The following is a 17007-nucleotide window of genomic DNA, read 5'->3' as shown; positions in this document are numbered from 1 at the left end:
GCAGTTGACAGATGGGGTGGGGGAGGAGGGACGAGCAACATGCAGGTGCAAGGGGTGGACATTTGCTGGAGGGAAGCAGCACACGAGATAGAGCAAGAAAATAGATGCACGCTCTTGAAGTGCTGAAAACCAAGGACACAAGTAATTTCCTGCATGTGAGTGATGGATAGATACAAGTCATCCAGTCAAAAGACAACAACAGGACAACAGCATCTTAGACCCCTCCCAGTCCGGATTCAGACGACACCACAGCACCGAGACAGCCCTCATCGCCACCACAGACAACATCAGATGCCAACTAGACAACGGCGAAACATCAGTCCTCATCCTCCTGGACCTATCAGCCGCCTCCGACACGGTCTGCCACCGTACACTAAAGACACGCCTCCAAGAAGCCGGAATCCAGGAGAAGGCCCTGGACTGGACCACGTCCTCCCTCACCGGCAGAACCCAGAGAGTCCGCCTCCCACCTTTCCGATCCGAAGCCACCGACATCAGCTGCGGCGTACCCCAGGGCTCATCCCTCAGCCCGACCCTGTTCAACGTCTACATGGCCCCCCTCGCACAAGTAGCCCGCCAACACGACCGGAACATCATCTCCTATGCCGACGACACCCAGCTCATCCTCTCCCTCACCAAGGACCTGCACACCACCAAGACCAACCTCCACGAGGAAATGAAGGCCGTCGCCGAATGGATGAGGAGCAGCCGTCTGAAACTGAACTCGGTCAAGACGGAGATCCTCATCCTCGGCCCCACCCCCTCTGCCTGGGACGACTCCTGGTGGCCGACCACACTGGGAACAGCACCGACACCCACGGACCACGCACGCAACCTAAGATTCATCCTCGACTCCTCCCTCTCCATGTCGAAGCAGGTCAACGCCGTCTCCTCCTCCTGCTACAACACCCTCTGCATGCTCCGCAGGATCTACAAGTGGATCCCGACCGAAACTAGAAGAACGGTGATCCAAGCCCTCGTCAGCAGCAGGCTGGACTACAGCAACGCACTCTACGCAGGAATCCCGGCCAAACACCTACAACGACTGCAACAAATCCAAAACGCCTCAGACCGACTGATCCTCAACATCCCGCGACGCAGCCACATCACCCCCCACCTGAGACCTACACTGGCTCCCGGTCAACAAGAGGATCACTTTCAAGCTCCTCACCCACGCACACAAACCACTCCACAACAACGGACCAGCCTACCTGAACAGAAGACTCAGCTTCTACATCCCCACCCGCCAGCTCCGCTCCGCCAGCCTCGCCCTCACCGCCGTCCCCCGCATCCAACGAGCAACCTCCGGTGGCAGGTCCTTCTCCTTCCTCGCCGCCAAGACCTGGAACACCCTCCATACCCACCTGCGGCAAACCCAGGACCTGCTCACCTTCAGAAGACTCCTCAAGACCTGGCTCTGACGTGAAGAGATCGCAACATGTGAGCGCTGCTCACTAGACCTGAGAATAAAACATAATAGACTCCATACAGTGGACCTGAAGTCCACAGCAGCAGAAAGAAAGTGAACAGAACCACATAAAGTAAATGTAATGTGGATTTCAATATCATCGATTGTTGATTACTGGCATATCAGGGGCACAGAACTGGCCTTAGAGGACCATATAGCGCTTGTGTAGCCCAGAAAAGGTCATTCTCAGCCATGAACATTATTGTAAATAAGAATAGATGGATCACAAGATACTTCTAGATAAGTTACAGGATAGGTTTATTAAGATACGGCAGAGCAGTACACCTCTCCAGCTGACCAGACCATCATCTGACAAGTGTGGAACCTTCAAGTACAAAGTAGAATGCACATTGGTATACTGAGAGGCTTAAGAGGTGTGAACATAGAGAAAGGTCTAATGACCAAAGGTGGCCATGTTGCGAGGAGTATAAGTTTACTACAAACATCACCAGGAACTAATAGTACAATAAGCAGTTCTCAGACACAAATAACGAAGCATTGAAAGTCATAGAAATTCAGGAAAGAATGAAGACAAACATCGACAAATGAGCTAGCGAGAACTGTCTGCTACAGGGCCACCATATTTCCTTCACTGTCCCCCCTGAACATCATTCACTCTATGAGTCTAAATTAAACAAAAAACCTGCTTTCACTTTGTCCTGATATCTTTTTCTGAAATTGAGTGTCGGGAATCTAGCTGCGTTACCGTTGGTTCTAATAAAGGAGTGGGATCAAACAAAATAGCTAGGTTCCTAGCAGGAGGGAAGAGAAAATACTGACATAGGAAAGATAATCGGGCCAGAAAAGGTTCTAGGAACTGAAAAATATATGTCAGTCTTAAATGAATTGAGTGTAAGTGAGCAGAATGACATTCAATAACCGAAAGCAGCGAGACTGGGATTTCACTTTGAAGGACAGATGCAGTGCACCAAATCCTGTGATGATCACTGATAAATAAATATATTTGCCTCTGCAAGTAATATAGTAATTAAAGCTTTATTCCATGAGTGATACTCTGAAAGTTATTTTAATGTTACAGAAATGTGTCATCTTCTAAATCCATGTAAACATGCCATCTAGAAACCATCCCAAGCTGACATAATGAGTGATAAAAGACTGACTGTGCACCTGTTTGGATATCTAGAGAGTAGAGGATAGCTTGCATTCAAATCTACAGCCACAGTGTCTCAGGGACAAAATGTGCAGACTATTACAACCCCTATTACAATGCCAGAAACCGGTCCTAGGAAGCTTGTTTCCGGTCCAGGAAAGACATGGCTTGGCAGTTCGGGCTGGACTGTTCCCATGAGGCACAGGGTCAGACTGATTTGCATATGGCCATTTCTGAACTGGGGTGGCAGAGTGGGCTAAAGAACGGTGATGGATTAAACCCAGATCAGTTGACTGGGGGTGAGTGCTTGCAATGTTCAACACTCCGTCCATCATTTCCTTTGGTTTTTGCTTTGTTCGCCATAAGTTGGCAGGGTATGCTCAGACGTGAGTCCCTTGCTCACTTTGCCACTGGATTCAAGCAAGCCTGGCTGAAGACGGCTGAAATGCCAGAAACCGGTCCTAGGAAGCTTGTTTCCGGTCCAGGAAAGACATGGCTTGGCAGTTGGGGCTGGACTGTTCCCATGAGGCACAGGGTCAGACTGATTTGCATATGGCCATTTCTGAACTGGGGTGGCAGAGTGGGCTAAAGAACGGTGATGGATTAAACCCAGATCAGTTGACTGGGGGTGAGTGCTTGCAATGTTCAACACTCCGTCCATCATTTCCTTTGGTTTTTGCTTTGTTCGCCATAAGTTGGCAGGGTATGCTCAGACGTGAGTCCCTTGCTCACTTTGCCACTGGATTCAAGCAAGCCTGGCTGAAGACGGCTGAAATGCCAGAAACCGGTCCTAGGAAGCTTGTTTCCGGTCCAGGAAAGACATGGCTTGGCAGTTGGGGCTGGACTGTTCCCATGAGGCACAGGGTCAGACTGATTTGCATATGGCCATTTCTGAACTGGGGTGGCAGAGTGGGCTAAAGAACGGTGATGGATTAAACCCAGATCAGTTGACTGGGGGTGAGTGCTTGCAATGTTCAACACTCCGTCCATCATTTCCTTTGGTTTTTGCTTTGTTCGCCATAAGTTGGCAGGGTATGCTCAGACGTGAGTCCCTTGCTCACTTTGCCACTGGATTCAAGCAAGCCTGGCTGAAGACGGCTGAAATGCCAGAAACCGGTCCTAGGAAGCTTGTTTCCGGTCCAGGAAAGACATGGCTTGGCAGTTCGGGCTGGACTGTTCCCATGAGGCACAGGGTCAGACTGATTTGCATATGGTCATTTCTGAACTGGGGTGGCAGAGTGGGCTAAAGAACGGTGATGGATTAAACCCAGATCAGTTGACTGGGGGTGAGTGCTTGCAATGTTCAACACTCCGTCCATCATTTCCTTTGGTTTTTGCTTTATTACAACCCCTAGCATTGCAAGGGTCACCCATCATTCAAGGACTAGAAGAGGCATTTGATCAAAGCTCTTTGTGGATATGTGAGTTCTTAAGCCTGACCTTTCATCATTTACACGCAGGTTGTGGCTCGCCACATTTTGTGTGAAGCTTTAATTTATGTTACGCCAATGCAAGATTTTGGGTAGAACTGTTGCTCTGCTTTCTTCCTGGAGAAGAGGGAGAGATAGCCCAGATAATGCAGTTTTGGGAGTGAGTCTGACTTTTGACATCCAAGACTACTAAACCTTGAGTAGGACAATTAGGTAGACTAAAGTGTTTAAGAGTTGCTTCTCCAGTGAAAGATCAGAAGGGTCTCTACTGGGCATTTTAGTTGATCAGTGCAGGATATATTGTGATACAGGGCTTTTCCCTCTGTCCAAAATTATTCAGTATCCATGCTCTTCCCACAGGCTGGTGGATCCAGAGCAGAGGGACTTGACTGAGCACCACTGCTGGTGATGTCAAATTGCACCTAGCCTTCACTAAAATATGCCCGTCCAACCTTCACTTCCCACTGACTGGCAAGAGAGCTATTTCTGTCAAGAAAAGGTTGTTCCCAAACTGTGTGCCACTGGTGGGTCGCAAACTGAGGTTTGGTGGTTCAGAAAAGTCCAAGCAATAAATAAAGATTCCTTTATATTCTGTGTTTATCAGTCACATTTGGTTCTTTAAAGGCAGAGGTCAAATGACAGGCTAAATCGCTTCTGACAAATTGCTGCTTATGGGATTGGTGTTTAGTTTTCTTGACTGCAAAGCGAGAGGAATTGTTAAAGTGAATTATATGATGATCTTGCTGGAATACAGGAAAGTGTGATGTTATGTTTTTTTTGCAACACACAACAAAATGTAGATACCTGTAAATGAACTGTATTCATTCAGCAGTTAGGGAAAGGAAAAATTAAGCACATTTTTTTGTAATTCTGAAGTGTGCCGGAAACAAAGATTTTAATGGGCACAAAACAAATTAAGACACTTTACTTGGTGATGCACAAATAATAAATACTCACAGAAACATGATTTCTAATCATGATAATTTGTGTGCAATATAGTTTTATAAGTAAAATAGTATGTTTGTGCAAAGTTAGTGGCCACTTCAATAGAAAATGTGCTGTCTGTAAATGACGGTGCGCTACCTCATGACGCTTTAGTTAAATTTAAAAAAATGCCCCTCCTCATGTCCATTTAAGTTAGGTGGGTCGTGAAAGTTAGTCTTTCTAAAAAGTGGGCCATAGTTCTAAAAAGTTTGGAAAACTATGCTCTAGACAGTAGAAAGCAGATTACAATGGAAGTGACAAAAACATAGATTTCCATTTTAGATGAGGTCTTAACCCAAGTGGCTTCCTGAATATCTAAATGGGAAGCCTGTTTTATCAGAGGTTCAGTTGAAGCAGTCGAAATCCTGCAAAACATCAGGTCAACAATTTCCCATCTGGCATGATATTGCCATGGAGGGCCTGCTGGCCCCTTCTAGTCGTGTGGCTTATATTGCTCCAGTGTCTTCAAATCCCTTGTACTAGGAGGGATCCCAATAGGTCCATTTTGACTTGAGGCCACTGGCTTGCTCTGAGAGCATTTGTTCACTGAGTACTTTTGTTCTCTCCTGAGTAGCTCATAAGGTGGGAGACCAATCATTGGTGTAGAAGGGTTCTAGATGTTGGACTTTATCAGTCAATCAAAGCCTCTGAAGTCTAAAAATAACTCCAATATACAATCCTGCTTCAATATTCCCTCTAATGTTTTAAGCTCTTCCTTTTCTACTGGTGCAAGCTTTGTGTTTCTAATTTTTTATGCTGTTAAATAAAGTCTACACAAAGTCTACAGACTCTAAATGTTCATCATGGGTTGAAGTCCACAATCAAGGGTGGGGCCTAGCTTTCTGAGGTGGAGGACGGCGTTCGCGAAATGGGCAGGTGCGGAGGGCACACTTCGCCTGCAGTTAGCGCATAGGAGGAACGACGAAAAGGCGTTAGCGACGGCCCGTGCATGGGAGTCACTGGTGGTTGAACTTCAGGGGCTGATGTCAGAAAACATGGGAGAGGGGGGCATACCCGACCGACATGGGGATGTGATAAGCGGGGAGTAGGAGAGGGGTCACTATGGTAGGTGGACACATTCAACGCGGCTGAGCCAGGGGAATGCCCAAGCGGACAGAGACAGGATTGAATACCCCTACATGCATGCATAGTAATAGGGAGGGTCACATCAGTGGGAGGATAGGAAGACGGGGGCACACTGACAAGGGTTGCGGGAGGGAGTGGGAGGGGGGGCCCAAGCGGGGAGGGTAACTTCTCCAATGCATAACTGGTTGAAATGTCGTATGTAATATTCACTGGTGAGTTGTTGGTGCTCTTGTGGGAATTGTATTGGTATGTTGGTAAGAAAACAATAAAAAATGTTTAAACAACAAAAAAATGGGTTGAAGTCCACAATTAAATGTGTTAAAATAATCTGCATTTAAGTAAAGTCTACAAATTACACAAGGATAATCTGTTTTAACTAATTGTTACCTGTACACTCTTTCTGCAATTGGAGCTCTTGAACGTATCAGGTATGGTTGTTACTATGTAAAGAGCACTAGTGTCCCATGGTCAGAGCAGTGCTAAATAGGAACCTCAAATAAAATAAATAAATAAAATACAGTCTTGTCAGGAACAGAATAATGCCTGGAAAATATCTTGAAAGAGAAATTAGAAAAATGACCATGCTAAATTAATGTTTTGCATTTTTTAGGCATAGCTCTAATTTCAGATTAATAATAAAAGACTGTTACGTATATTGCATTGGATAACAGGTGGACGGGTACTGCTTGATTTGTAGGGATTATACGAAATAATAAACATTATAACTAGGAAAAATATCAGGAGTGAAAAGTTACGCATTGGGAGAGACCAAACCTGTGTTCGTCTTGCTGCAACAAATAGCCAAGGAAAGTTTAAGAATGAATATGAAGTGGAAAACATGCCCTTCTAGTTTTGTGAAATGTACTCAAAGGCCTTCTGTCTGAATTTGCGATATGCGAGTGTACAGCATAAATAAGGTCTTTCTTTGGAGTGGTAACAGCTGCACCGCCAAGATAAACCGCCATGAGGGCAGATGTGCCTGGCTTCCTGTGCCGCCTTGGCAGCCAAACTCTGGAACCACTAAGCTGCCATCTACCAGGAGGGCCGCCCACCCTGGCAAAGCCTGTGTGCCAGTTTGTCTGGGTTTCCGCAGAGTTTGCTTCATTTCGTTTTGTAAACCGATCTTTGACATATTTATCAGCAACCATGCCTGCATGTTTTTGGGTCAGCTCTCTGTGAATTGAAATGCATTGAACAGCAGGCAAATGTGTTGCACACTACAATGCAACTATTTGGAAGAAGTAGATACATCAAATAGCAGCACTTGATTCAACTTTCAGTTTTTTAGTGTTCTAGTAAAATCCAATAGAATAGCCAGAATTTGGATAGTCATGTGAATATTACGGTTAAACAGCATCATTGAATTAAAGGATATTAAGATGAAAAAACATAATATAACCAAGAGATAGTATAATCAAACAACAGGTGCTAACTATAGGCGATTAAGATTGAGCAGTATTATCTAAATGTGGGATTTTATATGATGGTGGGGTGCATGTCACTTCCAATTCTTAACAAAATGCCATTTTATCATAACTATTTTAACTTAGTCAAATAAAACAGATCGAGAGTTGTAGCGATTGTATTATGAGGTTGGACTACAAGAGTGGCATTCTCTTTTCACATTCCCCTCTTTTTGGGTTATTGATTTGAATGTGTAAATTCGGTGAACTACACATGAGTTGCTGCATGTTATATACGGATTTCCGTTTCCTGTTTAGTGGATAAACACAAATTGCTGATATTTATATGGGTAACAAAGATGAGCATCTGTCACTCCCCAATCTGTGTGGGATTAATACACAGGCGAGGAACAGTTAGAACCCATCGAACAATTAGTTGAAGGTTTCTACTGTTGACATATAATGCAAAACAAATGTACAGGATCTTGCGCCACAACAACATTAATAATGTATTTAAAACACTTCAGAACTTTTAAACAGACAGGTAAAATTCAAATACTGGATGTTTTCCAGATTTTTTTCTGCCATTGATTTTCAATTAATCTTACACTTACAGTTTTAAGTCACATTCCATGTTTTAAATAGTGTGCTCACCGTGCCATCGCTAAGGTCGAATGTAGTAATCTGAATTGATTGGGGCATAAAAATTGTTATTTGATAAATGTTGTCCTGACACCCCATCCCCCCCCCCCCCCGACTGTAGGCCTGATTCACAAAGAGAAACAGGAAAAATTCATAAATGCACTCGAAAAGGAAATGGAGACGTGAAAGCAAAGTAAATTTTAAAGTTCACATTTAACTTTTTTGTTTCTCCAGATGAAATATCTGCCCTTCTTGATAAACCTATTTCCATACATCCCTAACAAACATTTAGGGGTTATTTTCCACTTACCACCTTAGAAAAACAATTACCCTTTCCTTTCACGGAAATAACTGTGTGAAACACTTCCCACGTGGAAAAAAACCTCCAAGTTATTGACGAAGACCCGCAAATGTATAATTTTGTGGGCGTTAATTAATTTTTACACATAACCCATCCAAAAACCCACTACTACTGTTACACTGTTACATTTGCAAATGCTGGAATTACATCTTAGTGGTGAAGTTTTCACTTTTTGAAAAACAGTTTGCACATGAAAGTTCATGGACACAAAATCTGTGACCTAAGATTGGAAATGCAAAGGCGCAAAGTAGTGAATTTTGCCCAAAAAATAACTTCGGTCTAACAGTGCTTTAAGAACTAGGCCCAGTGTCCGGGTGAACAGATGTACAAAATACTCATTTTATTTTATGACTGGAAAAACAAAAAGGTTGTTTGCCCACAAGATGGAAGCGCAACATGCACACTTTTCATAGTGTGTTATTTTCCCTTTGTATAACAGGACTTACCTTCCCAAAACTTGCAGCGTTGACTGGTTGCGTGTCATGCTTCTCGCAGAAATCCAAGTAGTGCATATACAAAGCACTCCTGGGAATGCACACCCCTTCTGCAATCTCGTAGTTCTCTTCCAGCCTATAAAAAAACAAACACATAAACTGCATGCAATACTTATTTTTATAGCACAAGCAATTCCCACAATTTGACATGACGTTCGAAAAGGAATGGCGGCCCTCTTTCACATTTCATTTAGGAGGCATGGCAATCAAGGTGCTATTATACTAATTGGCAGACTGTTCAACATAATTTTTTTTTTTTAAACGGAGGTGTGCTCTGGTGCCCCATGAAACCCATGGTGAACATGCGCTATACAAAATCAATTAACGTAACATATTTGACAATGTTTCTAGAGGGAAATGTGTTGCCGCCACCCATCCATGTTATGTCTCAGAGGAGGCCTGTGACGAAACTGTTAGCGCCACATACCGAATCCATGAACCCATAGATAGGGTAATCTTATACGTGGGTGCTCCCAAACAGTGGCGTAACAAGGTCAGGTGTTACCAGGTGCAGAAAATTTCTTATCATTCCCGGCTTGACAAAATGGCAAAAGTATGTGTTCAAAACACATATTTTTGCCATTTTGTCACCCCCCTCAGTGTTTCCGGTTGGTTGGTCTGATCACCTGATAAAATTTGATGTGTTTGATATTAAACAAAACGATACTGTTAAGAAGGAGACAAGATGCTTTCTTAGCAGGGACTGGAAAGTCCTGCTGAGGAAAGCTAGCTCTTCCCCTGTATTCCATCTGGAAGGTTTGTTTGATCCAGGGAAACAGGTGTAGGATAATTATGTCACCTTCTGCTCACACATCAATGACCATCTTGATCAGATCGCCCCTCAAAAAATGATTAGAAGAGATGGTAAACCCTCAGCGCCCTGGTATAATACTGCCTTGAAAAATGTAAAACTGGGCTGTAGACAGGCAGAGCGGAAATGGAGGAAGGGGTACTCTGATACAGACAAAGCTACCTGGAAAGAGAACATTTCTAGTTATAAGAAAAGTATTGTCTCTACCAAAGCTGAGTACTTCGCAGATGTAATTCTGAAGGCCCCTAATAGCTCTAAATGCATTTTCAAAATACTGAACGATATTGCCAACCCGGCTTGCACTAAAAATAAGGTCCTCCCCACGCAGGAACTTTGTGATAGCCTAGCTGTCTTCTTTGATAATAAGATTAGTAAAATTATTGAAGGGCTAGAAGAGAACAGTATGGCTGATAAAACTACTGGCCCCCCACAGGATGGGCAGGAGGACCCGAGAGTGATGAGGAAGGCCTCAGCTCAGATGCCTCTTTTAGATCATTTTGATATACCTTCTATTGAGGTGTTTGAGCAAATCGCTGCTGGGGTCTCTTCCGGCTCATCTTTAGACCCTTTTCCACATAGGGTCTGGAAAGCCTTTGGATCTGAACTATTTCCCCCACTTAGACAGCTGTGTAATCAATCCCTGCATAGTGGGATGGTTCCCTCCTGCTGGAAGCAAGCGGTTGTCTCCCCCCTATTGAAGTAGCCCTCACTCGACCCAGCCTGGCTTAAAAACTACAGGCCTATTTCACTCCTTCCATATCCAGTAAAGATCATTGAGTGCCAAGTGAGCAGGGCACTCTCCCAGTTCCTGGAGGCAAATGATCTACTGGATGAGGTTCAGTTTGGATTCCGCCCGGAGCATGGGACAGAGACTGCCCTGTTGACCGTGTTGGATGATCTTCGTTTGCGTGTAGACAAGGGTCAACATGCCTTCTTGATCCTATTAGACCTGTCTGCCGCATTCGACACAGTCAATCATCAGGTCCTTCTGGAACGGTTGGAAGGAGTGGGGGTAGTTGGTCTGGCACAGAAATGGCTTCATTCATATCTATCTGATAGATGTCAGGCCGTGGCTCTCCCTCCCTTTCAGTCCAAGCTTACCAAAATCCACCATGGAGTGCCGCAGGGCTCTGCAATAAGCCCCATTCTTTTCAACGTCTACATGCGTCCCCTGGTGGATATTATTAACTCTAACAGGCATAGGCCTAGTAAACTATGCAGATGACACCCAGTTGATCTTATCACTGGAGGGAGAACAGTCATCTTCATTGGAGAACTTCCATGTATGTATGCAGAACGTGGTTCATTGGTTAAGAAACATCTCTCTGCAATTTAACGCAGATAAAACTGAAATCCTCTGTACTGAGGGTGGGAGAGTGCCCTATTCCCTTCCGGCCGACTTCTGGCCCATTCCTGCTGACCCCCTATTGCTACCATCCAAGGCAGTTTGCAATCTGAGAGTTTCATTTAATGAGAAATTGACCTTGGAAACACACGTTAATAAAATCGTGGGGAACTGCTTTTCTCTTATTAGGATTCTGAGGAAGATTCTTCCTCAGCTCCCTGCTCAAACACGCCCCTTGGCAGTTAGGAGCGTGATTTTGAGCAGGTTGGATTACTGTAATTCACTACTGTTGGAATCTCCCAAGTTTCTAACAGGGAGACTGCAGAGAATTCATAATATGACAGCCAAGCTGGCTGTGACACGCCCCCGTCAATCCTCCTCTTCTCAGGCACTTGCGGAGCTGTACTGGCTTCCCATAGTACAGAGGATTTATTTTAAATCCCTCTGCGTTGTGTTTAAGGCACTGCATGGATTGGGTCCCATACCATTGCAGAGTAAATTCTGCTGGTATGTCCCCCCATAACTCCCCCCACCTCCGCCGCTGCCTACGGTCATCTTCAGCTAACTGGGTGAAAGTACCCCTGACTAGAAGAGCTAAGCTGGGGGAACAAGCTTTCAGTGTTGCCGCTGCAAGACTTTGGAACAAGCTACCCCTGGAGTTGCGACAGATAAAAGATCTTCTATCCTTTCGTAAACAAATTAAAACCTGACTCTTTCCCAGAGTTTAACCTCTTCCTGCTCATGTCGTAGTTGTTTATTACTGTCTTTCCCTCTTTAGCGCCAGGATGCCTGATGGGTGGCAGTGCGCTCTATAAATTCGTTTTACATTACATGACACTTTTCACCCCCGGCTTGACAAAATGGCAAAAATGTGTTTAAAACACATATTTTTGCCATTTTGTCACCCCCTCAGTGATGACACCCGGGGTGGCCTGCACCCAACGCACCCCCCTTCCTACGCCACTGCCCCAAACCCATTCAAAAAGGCAATGGCGATGCATGAGACTTAGATGTATCTAGATGGATGAGTCAGTACCGCATTAGGCAGTATTTAGAGCTTCTATATAGTGGAGTAGAAGTAATGGAAAGAAAACAGTTCAGTGCTGACCACTCAGCATTTGGACACCCAGCACCGATCATCCAGCACTGGAGAAGGGACTCTAAAAAACTCAGATAATCCTGTAACATGGTGGCCACTGATTTTCAAGGGCTGCATTAGCAATGTCTGCTCCAAAGGTGGCTAGGGGATCAACGATAATCATGAATGGTTAATTTTATCGGGAAACCTGAGTCCATCCTCCATTGTCCTTCAGATGGATAGTGTTGCTTTAAATGATAACTAGGCTACACAGTGCACAGGAGACAAGGATCCACCAGATGCTACTGCAGTTGACTGACAACTACCCTATTAAGACTATGGCGAGAAAGATGAAACTAAAACGAAGGCGTGCTCCTGCGAGATTGAGGTGCACAGCAGTGATGTATTGTGAAACACAAGACATAAAATAACATTTCTACCTGTTACCGATAGGGTCTGTACTTTATCACATTTAGGAAAGGTGACACATTGTAACTTTTCCAACATATTATGGACCCAATGAGTATGCACACAATAGATTTTATATAGCGATCTTTCTGGAGATGGAGGTGTTCTGCTACGGATATCCTTTTTTCTTTGTATATATTTATGTTAATGTTCAGATGGACATCATCGGTTAAGCCTCTCTGACGTTATCAATACATTATAGCTGTCATTGCAGTTCTGGGGTCTTCATCGAGACTAAATATGGGCTACTATCAAAATGTGTTTGGAACAGCAATTGTTCTAAATAATTGGCTGCACAGGACGTTGCAGAAGGTGTGTTTATGAAGTTTAGATTGCCAGGGGCCGCTTGCTCTATACTGAATAACTAGGCTATATGTTCGGGGAGATCTGGCCATGGTAAATTGGAGGTCATATTGGATCGTTTAGAAATGCATATGTGTCTACAAGGAAGGACACGTAGCAAACCATGTTCCTCTCCAGAATTGGCATCACATAAAGTGTATTTGAGGAGACTTAGGGTTCGATTTCGATGTCGGGCGGAATTGCTTCCGCCTGATGCCGACTCGGTCCTGGGACCGACCGACACCCGGTTGGCGGTCCCGACTGCCTAATTAGGAATGCGACCAACACAAACACTGTTCGGTCGCATGCCTACATTTCCCTATGGGAGCATGCATTACGGCCGTAACACATGCTCCCATAGGGAAATGGGAGGTGTGGTTCATCCCTGCGGTGCCTGCCACAGGGTGCCGGGATCAACGAGGGGCAAAATAGGTGTCCCCTCGACCTCCAACCGGAGGCCGCACACACAAGGGGGCCCTGCTGGGGGCCTCAAAAACGCTTTCCGATGTGGTTTCCATGTCAGAGAGAGCAGCATGGAAACCATGCCAGAGACCGTGCATCGTAATCCCAAGGGTAGAAAGGACAGACCTTTGGGATTGCAAGCGGGTTCAGACTGACCAACAGGCTTCTTGAGCCCTTCGGAAGCCAGCCGGAATGACTGGCCGGTTTATATTCCGACGGGCTGCATCTTTATTGGCCAGTCGGAATTGAAACTGACGATGGCAGTACGAAAGCCTCCGACCAAAGGTCGGAGGCTTTCCGACTGCCATTTTAATAGGCCCCACAATTGCATCCTCATGAGTTGTAAACCTTTCTGTGTAAACCTTTTTCTGTCAGATGGGCTGTACAAAGGCTTCGAAAATAATATAGCAAATCAATTTCTATTACTAGCAATGTTGGATAACCTTCCATTGCAAACCTTAGAAATGTTCAGTCTGTTCCATGCGTTGTCGTTCACCGCTAATGCTCTTCACTGGAATACTGAAAAGATCTTTTGAGTCAGGTGCAGTGTCAGCAAGCGTCATGTAGCTTTACTGTTACACAGTCTAACTTCTCCTATGTTTTCAATGGCCTAGGGAGGCTTGTTTGCAACTGATATTGCACATGGGCAAAGGAAAAGTGACTCTCTTAAAGTTCAGGAGCCACAAAAGTAAATAAACAAGAGGAAATGTAGGAATGAGGAGACAACATTTGAGGAATGGGTAAAACACATTACAGAGGAATAAAAGAAGGCAAGGAAGCATACAACCATGAATTCACAGATATACAAGACAGAGACAGCAAATCGTAAAATGGTGGACATGAGAAAGTAACTAATGAGAAAGAAAACAAGCATTGGCATAGCCAATAGGTCTCGCCTTTGGGACCTTATAAGTGTTTAGCCATGCAACAGTTGCATAGCTAAATACTTATAAGGTCTCAAAAGCGAGACCTATTGGCTATGCCAAGTGGCCCTGCGGCCGCGAAAGTGATCGCGATTGCGATCAAACATCAAAGCGGCCGAGAAAGTGAAAGTACTCGCGTCAAGTTCGGCGCGCGCAGCCGCGCACATGCACTGTAGGTCTAGGCTGGCCTGGTAGCACTTTTTGGAGCCCTCTCAAAAAGTCTTTCCAGACCAGCGCATGTGCTGGGTCAGGCGAGACCTAAAAAACTAAGGGGAGAGGTGAGATGAGACTGGGAGGAGAAACAGAAGTTGAACTGCAATCTGATTTACAGGAGGGTTACAGCAGGGGGAACAAAAAAGGAACAACAGACGAGAAAATGGAAGATAAAGATTACGTTGAGTTTGTTAATGGAAGAAGAATAAGATACCACAGGAGTAATTTAGAGTTGGGCTGAAATCCTGACGTAAATCCTTGTGGTTTTGCTTCACCAAATGCGTAGCTCCCCCTCCTCATTTTTGAGGTGAATGAAGTGCTGACTGACTACCAGTGGCACTTCTGCCAGCTTTACTGGCAGTCAGTCATTGGCAGAGGTCCTTCTGCCAGCGGGCTCCAGCCTGCGATGTGCCGGCAGACCGTGCCTATGTAGGACGAGCCTCTCAATGTAGATTTTTACTTCCAGGGTCTGGCAAGCATGCCACGGCAGATCCGGGCAGGGAAAATCAACCCTAATCCCCAGTGCACAAGTATGGAATTCCATGCATGTCAGGCCACTCTTTTTTGTTTCTCAAGAAAGAAAAAAAACACTTTGGGGGTTTGTTTAAGAAAACAAAAAATGTTTTGTGAGGACGGCCACAATATGATGGCCGGCCCAGCTTTCATTTCTAGCAAAATGCTTCTCATTTACGCCGTAAGCACTGTCATCAGAAATGAACTGACTCTAAATGTGGCAGGTGATCTGCTATGGGCTGGGTCTAGTAGGCCTGCCTGACGGTGTCTAAATGACGATCAACGTGATTTTTGAGTAGGAAGTGACAGGTGTGAGACAAAAATGCTGTGTGATGAGAAAAATTTACAGAGGAGTTAAGAGACAGGGTCAACAATACAAACAGGAAGAGAAAACGAGAGATACATTGAAAAAAATGTATAAAGGCGAGTAGACAAAGAAAATGAACAGGGATTTAAAATCTGAGGACAATATACCAAGTGTGTCATAGGTTAAAGAAAAAAACATTGCAAATATAGACACCATTTCTCTGATACAAGGCCAGTAGTTTTGTGGGGATGAAAGTTTTTAGCAAAGTAAGGAAATTAAAAAGAACTTATGGAGGTGTAAATAATAAAAAATAAATGCTGAAATTCCACATTATGAATGCTGCTTCTACATGTCATAAGCCTGCAACACACCTACTCAACACCAAAAACTCCTGATTAGGATCAGAAGAGTTTGTTTGGGAGGGAGGGGCCAGCGAATATTCACACAAGTAGTTTTTGTTAAAAATGTGGGTAACCCACAAATCTTAGTATGGACTTGCGTTGGGATTCATAAATTGTATTTTTAGTTCCCTGAGAGGGGAGGCAACTACCACATAGCAGTATGCCTGTTTCATTTTTTTAAAGCCCTACACGAGAATCAAGGTCACCTTGATTGCCTAATGACATTACATGAGGGGACATCACATGAGCTTTGGCCCAGCTCAGATTGTCCATGGGATACACATCTACCAACTAAAATGAGCAAAACTAAGTGCAGCTACTATGTCTCAGTTCTGCTATTAGCAATGTGTATCATGCTTGCTTGCCTCTTTTGTCATTATCTTTATGTTGTAATCAACATTGGCAACACTCTTCTTTAAATCAACTTTAGGGAACCATGCTGTCTCAACAAGACCCCCCAGCCTGTTACGAGCCTTTCTTCAGAGGTCTACATCCGGATCTTCAACAGGGATTATTCCAGGAACCCCGTTCAAAGAGTGTGGTTGTCTCGCCCATCTAGCCCAACCCTTGCTCACCGTGGGTGGATGTGCTCCACCACATTAGGTGGCATGTTGAGACCTGCTCACAAAAAAATTAAACGCCAGTTTGGGACATCTGGAAAGTAACTGGAAAATGCCTCAATTTAGGCAGTCGAAGAAACCTGGGAATTCGGAAAAGCTTCGCTATTACCTCTCTCTTTCCTGTAAAAGGCAGTCTCTGAAACAGAGGCGTGAACTGATGATTTGAGGAAAATGGAAGTAGGTTATTATTAGGAAACCATGTGCATATCACTTTCTTCACTTAAAAGCCTTCACTTGTCATCTTTTCATGGCAATGAACAAAAACCAATCTTGCACAACCTCCCCAGTTCCATTCAAAAAATAGAATTTATTTTATGTTGAATAATATTGGGGCTAATCAATATTTTCCTCACGCCTATAACGATCAGATTTTTTGTGTGTTATTTTTTATTGGTTATCGAGACAATATTTTACAACATGGGAACAGTGTAGCAAAGGAGGAAATATGCAACGTTAATCGGTACAGCAATGGAGAGGGAGGAGGGGGTGGGTGAAGGTGGGTGTAGCAATGGAGGGAAACATATCAACAGAAACAGTATATTTAT

The 17007-nt window shown here is 44.4% G+C and overlaps 1 protein-coding gene across 1 annotated transcript in view; it reads right to left on the bottom strand.

Moving 5' to 3' along the window:
• Positions 1 to 17007, bottom strand: part of RFX4 (regulatory factor X4) — a 320232-nt gene that overhangs the window by 185291 nt on the left and 117934 nt on the right. Inside the window, exon 4 of the mRNA XM_085652535.1 lies at positions 8932 to 9055. Within this exon, the coding sequence (XP_085508661.1) occupies positions 8932 to 9055 (124 nt within the window). The remainder of the gene's footprint in view (positions 1 to 8931; positions 9056 to 17007) is intronic.

This window comes from Triturus cristatus, chromosome 4_1, assembly GCF_964204655.1.
Source record: "Triturus cristatus chromosome 4_1, aTriCri1.1, whole genome shotgun sequence".
NCBI classification, from domain to species: Eukaryota; Metazoa; Chordata; class Amphibia; order Caudata; family Salamandridae; genus Triturus; species Triturus cristatus.
This window is presented reverse-complemented; position numbering and strand designations above follow the sequence as displayed.